A 6,489-nucleotide genomic window follows, 5' to 3' on the forward strand; every position below is an offset into this window, starting at 1 on the left:
CATTTCCTGTTAAATGTGTTTTCTTCTCTTGCTTTTTGCCCTTCTTCCTGTTCTTATTCTTTTCCCCATGTTTCTGGGATAGGATTTAAGGAAGAAAGACAACAATACATGGAAGGCTCATTGTATGGTCTGTGTTTTATATGTGATGTTTCATATGTAATAATTTTTTTCTCCACAACTGAGTAACAAAGATATTATCATCTACTTTGTAAAATGGTCAGAGAATTTCAGTTATTTTATTAGATCCCATGAGTAATAAGTGGTGGCACACTCCTGTAATCCCATAGACTCAGAGACTGAGACAGGATGATTGTGAGTTCAAAGCCAGCCTCAGCAACTGGCAAGGTGCTAAGAAACTCAGTGAGACTCTGTCTCTAAAATACAAAAAATAGAGCTGGGGTTGTGGCTCAGTGGTTGAGTGCCTCTGAGTTCCCCAGTACCCCCCAGCAAAGAAAACAAAAGGAGACAGAAGTAAGATACAGAGGCAGCGATGGCTAAGTGGCAAAATGGCTGCTCATCTGAGTGTCTGACTTTATATCAATGGGTTACATTTGGTCACAATGTAAGATGTTTTGCTTATGATTAGACATGTGCTCCGGCCAAGCATGCATTGGTTATCTCAAGAGTGCCTGGGAAAGACTGCAAAATATACCAAACGTGGGAAGCAGGTCCCACCTCCCCGAGTTTGCTCACTAAAGGAACGCTGCCTTGTACATTTCCATGGTCTGAACCTCTACATCCAGACTCCCCCACCCCCACCAAAAAAAAAGAACAGACCTGCCTGGGATTTGAACTCAGGTCAACTCCCGGTATCTATTTTCACATCCGATGAAGGTGCTAACAGAATCCTGTTCTGAGACATGATTTAGTAGGTGTGCATGCTGACACACTCACGCTTCAGTGTGGAGTTTTGAGCTCTGCCAGTTTCATTCTCAATACCTTTAGTTGCCACAATATCTGAATGAGATATATCTGCGTGTCCCTGTGGGTTGCTGCAGAAGTCATCCATGAGCTGTGGGTGAACTGCGCAACATTCCAGCCACTGGGCCGAGAAGGCAGGTCTTGGGAACTCCCAGGCAGAATCCACCGGTTCCAGAATGTCCAGTTCACTTTGGCGCCCTGTTCTAGTTCACCACTCACGTTCCAGCACAGCCCCCGAGATGAGAGTGACCCATTAAGAGTCAAACAGCCTCCTTATCCTCACCCATATCCTGTTTTCCATGAAGAAGCAAGCCCTGAGACAGGACTCCTCCCACACTGAAAGCTTAACCCTACAGATCCCTTTTGATCTGTACTGCCCTAAATAAAGCAAGCCCAGGTGCCTTCTTTGTTAAAGCCGCACCCCTCTGGTTGACTTAATATGTCACTGCCTTCACTCTTTAAAATATGTTTCTGGTCTTTTGTGTTTATTTTGTGGTGCTAGTTTCATAGCTTTTATTTTGCAGCCAGCCCATCCATCAGATGGGTACCCATTCCCTTGCCCAGGCAGGACGTGAAAGAAAGGCTGTGAATGCCTTCATCTTATCCATCTCTGTATCCTTCATGATAGTGCATGGGGCTTTGAAACCAGTCAATGCCATAGATTATTACATGGAATATTTTAGTAGATAATTCTTCATGTGCCTGACAAGGTAAGTTTTAAAAATAAATGAACAAACACTTCAACATGTAATGGTATAAATCTATTGAGTATGGGTGTTGTCCATCAAAGCAGGGCACAGTGAAGACAAATGCAGAATTTAAGAAGTTATCCTCCTGAGATAATAATTCTTGGCATTCCTGGATTATGGCTTTTAGAACTCTTTTACCAGTCTGTATCCTCCTTGAGGACAGCAACTGGGTCTTTCTTTGTTGTTTCTCCAAATGTCTAGTACATTCTCTGGTAATGTAGTTCTTATACTTGAAGACTGAGAATTGAACTGTTGAATGTACTAGGTCCATAGTGTCTCCTCTTCATCTGCTGTTATTAATGTTCACCATCAATTTCCATGTGGCTCCTAGATTACAAATTGCCACTTCTGCTCCTGAGTTTCCTGGCTCTGATTCAACATTTTCTTCTTCCATGTCCATTTCCACCAACTCCTGTTGTGCATCAGGCACAATTCTATGATCAGAGGCACAGCTGGGGGAAGGTGAGTGATATGGGAGCAGGGGATGGACAGTTGTTTCTCCAGGACATTTGTTGGGGGCTGTGAATGAATTATGGGTTTGTTTGAGCCATCTCAAGGCAGGGACATTGCTCTTTTGAGAACTCTAGGTGAAATCCCACCAATTGGAATGGAGTTTGGATGGATTTGTGTCATACTGGAGGTACCTGGATGGATTTCAATGTTTGGAGGATTACATACACACACATTTCAGGGAGAAAAAGAGAGGAGGGTACTTTAAAGACAGTTTAGGATAAAAGACATTATGTAAGAATAGCCCAATAAAAATAGTGCCAGGGTGCCAGGACTACAGGAAGGCATTATTTTAGGTTTTTGGATAGTTTTGTAGATTGCAAAACTAAGCAGACTATGACAAGCAATTCCAGAAGGACACCTGTGTTGAGGTCTCCAAGCACCCCCAGGTTTGATGATTCCTGGGAAGGCTCACAGAATTTAGCATATAGTTGTATATATGGCTAGGATTGCAGGGGGTAAAAATACAAAAAACAAAATCAGCAAAGGGAAAACACATGGTGCAGTCTAGGGGAAATCAGATGTTAAGCTTCCAAGAGTCCCTTCTCAATGTTGTCACACAGTACACACTTAATTCTTATAGCACCAAACTGTGACTATATGAAATGGTGTATACCATGGAAGTGTGTGAAAGATTCAATGTCCAAGGTTTTCCTGGGGGCTGGTCATAGAGGCACACTTTGCATAACACATTCCAAAATTCCAGATTCCGGAAAGCAAGCGGATGTCAATTACAAACCACTTTGTTTTTTAGTTAAGATTGAGTGAGCCACTCTTATCAGTTAGGGAATGATGGGATTCCTCCCCAAATTCAAGTCCCTCCTCCCCAACCTTGCAATCCCATAGGCCTTCCTAAGACTAGTGTCTGGCCTTCTACTGTTAACACTTTTTTGCATACTATTCCCCTATTTCAGTTTTCTGTGGATTTGCTATGGGGCTACAAGATGCTGGAGTGGTAGCCTTCATCATATCTCCATTTGATTCACCACTCTGGCCTCTGCAAAATTTAGACTGATCCCTATAAAAGGATCAGAAACAGTTCATATTCACATGGAATGGACAACAGTATGTAGTCTTGCCCCAAGACGTTAATGCTATTGCTTGTTATTAAGAAACCTAGACCAGATACACATTCTAAAGAAAATTAGATTACCACAAGGATGGATTATGTTACTCCAATGAGATGAGCAAGAAGTGACTAATAAAATGGAGGCCTAGATAAAGCATCCATACTCTAGAGAGTGAAATAAAAATCTATAAAAATTTTAAGAGGCCTACATATCAGTAAAAATTTGGGGGAGGTATGTCCAGTGATCTGGTACACTCTGGGACATCTTCTCTAAAGTGAAGACAAATTACTATAATTTGTATGCCCAACTCTGAAGGAGGCACAAATGCCTGATAGATGTCTTTGGATTTTGAAGGTAGTCTATTTCACACCTAGGAATACTATTGCTTTTGCCTATATACTGGATGACATGAAAGTCTAAGTTTTGAGTGAGGTCTAAAACAGGGGGGGTTGTATGGCCAGTTCTTATTGTGGTCTGATCCAAGACTGTCACTTGGGTTATCCAACTGGGAATACCCATCTTAAGAGTTACTGATGGAGGGAAAGATGTGAAAAAAGTCACGACACATTACTACAGAAAATATTTTATTTTTCAAATAAATAATAGATTTTTCACTCAATTATTTCTATAAGAATTTTCTTTTTATTAATATGAAATATATATTTAGTACATTTCGTTTTCTCAAAATGAAGACTATGGTGTAACCATAAGTCTATTTTCAGAAATTTCAGAAATAGCAACCAAAGTCTATTTTCAGAAATTTAACCTGATATGAAAAAAAATACCACATCAAGTCCTTCACTCTGATTTGGTACTGAAGTTGAACTGGTGGTATTGGTGTGCTCTGGGATTTAGTGGCCACTACAAGCTTTAAAAAGTAATGGGAACCCTTGGGGCAGCCTTGGTTGGATGGGGGAATGATGTGGTTTCACAACATACAAGACAGTTCTTCCCAGAAGAACTGGACTAGAATCTGTGGGACAGAGAACTGAGGTACATACTGCTTACGTATTTGTTTTGAGTGGCAGGTGGTAAGGGCCCTGACTAAAAAGTAGGGAAAATGTCTTCCAGGCTTCCTTACTCTAAGTAGCCAGTAAAATGATGGACTTTGGAGATACTGTGTTTCGATTTTTACTTTTTGTCATTATCCACTCACTTGCTTTAATTCATATGTTTAGGAATAGGGTAAAGAAAAAGTCTCAATTTCTATCAAAGTATTTCCATAAAACCTACGATTTTACCCAAACATTTCATTAGAGTACTCATTAAATTAAAATAAATGAAGTAATGAAAGATTTTAGGTAGTAAAAAGAGGAAATCTAAGTGATTTCCTCTTAGCATTATGCTTATCTTTCAAATGTGGGTAAAATCTGATTTAGAGGAAAACTTTGGACTCCTATATAAAAATATAACATGCATTAAAACAGAAATTCTTAAATACAAAAAAACCTCAAGTGACCATATCCTTATTGATATTAATGTAACACAAATAGAATTACCATGAACAAATTAGCACAAAATGCAGTTAATTTCTTATTAACACAACAAACAACTGATACTCAAATGCTCACTATTATAGCATGAACTTAAGGCTCACTTATATGTGCCTCAAAGTACAGTGTGACTTTTGGCCAATATTTTTATCCTAATTCACTGTACTTACAGCTCTTAATTCCAGTTGTTTTAGTAAGAAATTAGGAAAGAAGATAAATTCCTGACACTTGGATCATTCAGAAAATAGCTAAGAGTTATTCTTTTGTGTATTTGGTAAGAAGCTATTCTAAAACTATTTTACATACCTGTTTTTGTTAATAAAAGCCTTTGAACAAAAAATCCACTCCTCTAGTTCCTATTTCCATTGGAAGACCCATTTATTATTTTTAATGATTTATTCTATATTTTAAAATTTCAGCAATAGTACTTTGTATTTTATAGAAGGTACTATTATAAGTATTCAGTTAATTCTGGCATTGAGATTTTGAAGATATACCTTTATGAAATAAGTCATGAAGCAAAATTTGAGAGCTGTTAAAGCAACTAACCATCTAAAGATCAAATTTATGACCCTTTTGTTTTGGTTTTCAAACTATTCTGGTTTACATCAAAGTATCTCTCACGAGGAGGAATGATAGGTATCGAAAAACAGATCTCATGAACGGTCTTCTTAAATTGGCTCTTAATAATTTTAAAATACAGCAAATCTTTACCAGGTGCTATTCTCAGGGTCAGTGGTATAGGCAGTAAAATGAGACTTATAAAAAGATCCAAGATGGATGTGTGTTATAAATGAATTCTGCTTTTTAGTAAAATACTTCTAAAATTTCAATGTACTTATCATAAAACCTATTCATGCTATTTGTCTGAAGCTAAAAATCTGATGCCACTGAATAAGTGTCTAGTTCCTGTTATTTTATCTTAATATAGCTAATTTGATGTCATTTTCTTTTTCTGTAGAATTTTCTTCAGATTTTAACATCTTACAATACTGACTTGGCACTAGTTTAAGTTTGTAAAAACATAATTGTCAGAAGTCACACAAAAACATGTTAACTACAATATTTCTGCACATCTTCAAAAAAGTCTTTGGAAAACAACTATAATGCATAATGCTCCAGAGAATCCAAAGTACTGTCAATGATAGATATTGTTTAGTGATAGTACATGAGAACTGTTTTCTAAAAAGTTGTATCAAGGTCAATTTTAGGTAGAATATGAAATTATTTCATGAAATATAGTCTCATTCTATGCTCTCCTGACAACACTCCCAACAGAAAGCATTCAGTCTATTTGCTGTTTCTTGGCTGATCAGACATTCATCCTGTAATTCCCTGATTGTCTTCCTCAATGATTTTTGAAAATGTTTTTCTCGGTCTAAAACATTCCGTAGACTTTCCTTGGTATCCTCAAGCTCGCTGATCACATGATCTAATTTATGCTTAAGTTTCTTTGGACTGTCCATTACACTGTAGCTATGTTCCTAAAAACATAAACACCAAGTTATTAAGTCATACACACAAGTAGTAAGATAAAAGCTTATTACTAACGTGCTGGGCATGGTGGCGCATACCTGTAATCTCAGTGGCTTGGGAGGCTGAGGCAGGAGGACTGCAAGTTCAAAACCAGCCTCAGCAACTTAGTGAGGCACTTAGCAACTCAACAAGACCCTGTCTCTAAATAAAATATAAAAAAATGGCTGGGGATGTGGCTCAGTGGTTGAACACCCCTGTGTTCAATCATCA

The 6,489-nt window shown here is 38.0% G+C and overlaps 1 protein-coding gene across 1 annotated transcript in view; it reads right to left on the bottom strand.

The window, feature by feature from the left end:
- Positions 1-2,369: 2,369 nt before the first annotated feature.
- Thap6 (THAP domain containing 6) overlaps positions 2,370-6,489 on the bottom strand; it is a 16,322-nt gene continuing 12,202 nt past the window's right edge. Inside the window, exon 5 of the mRNA XM_015499295.2 lies at positions 2,370-6,227. Coding sequence (XP_015354781.1) covers positions 5,988-6,227 — 240 coding nt within the window. The 3' untranslated portion in view covers positions 2,370-5,987. The remainder of the gene's footprint in view (positions 6,228-6,489) is intronic.

The sequence above is a fragment of the Marmota marmota genome, unplaced genomic scaffold (assembly GCF_001458135.2).
Source record: "Marmota marmota marmota unplaced genomic scaffold, marMar, whole genome shotgun sequence".
NCBI classification, from domain to species: Eukaryota; Metazoa; Chordata; class Mammalia; order Rodentia; family Sciuridae; genus Marmota; species Marmota marmota.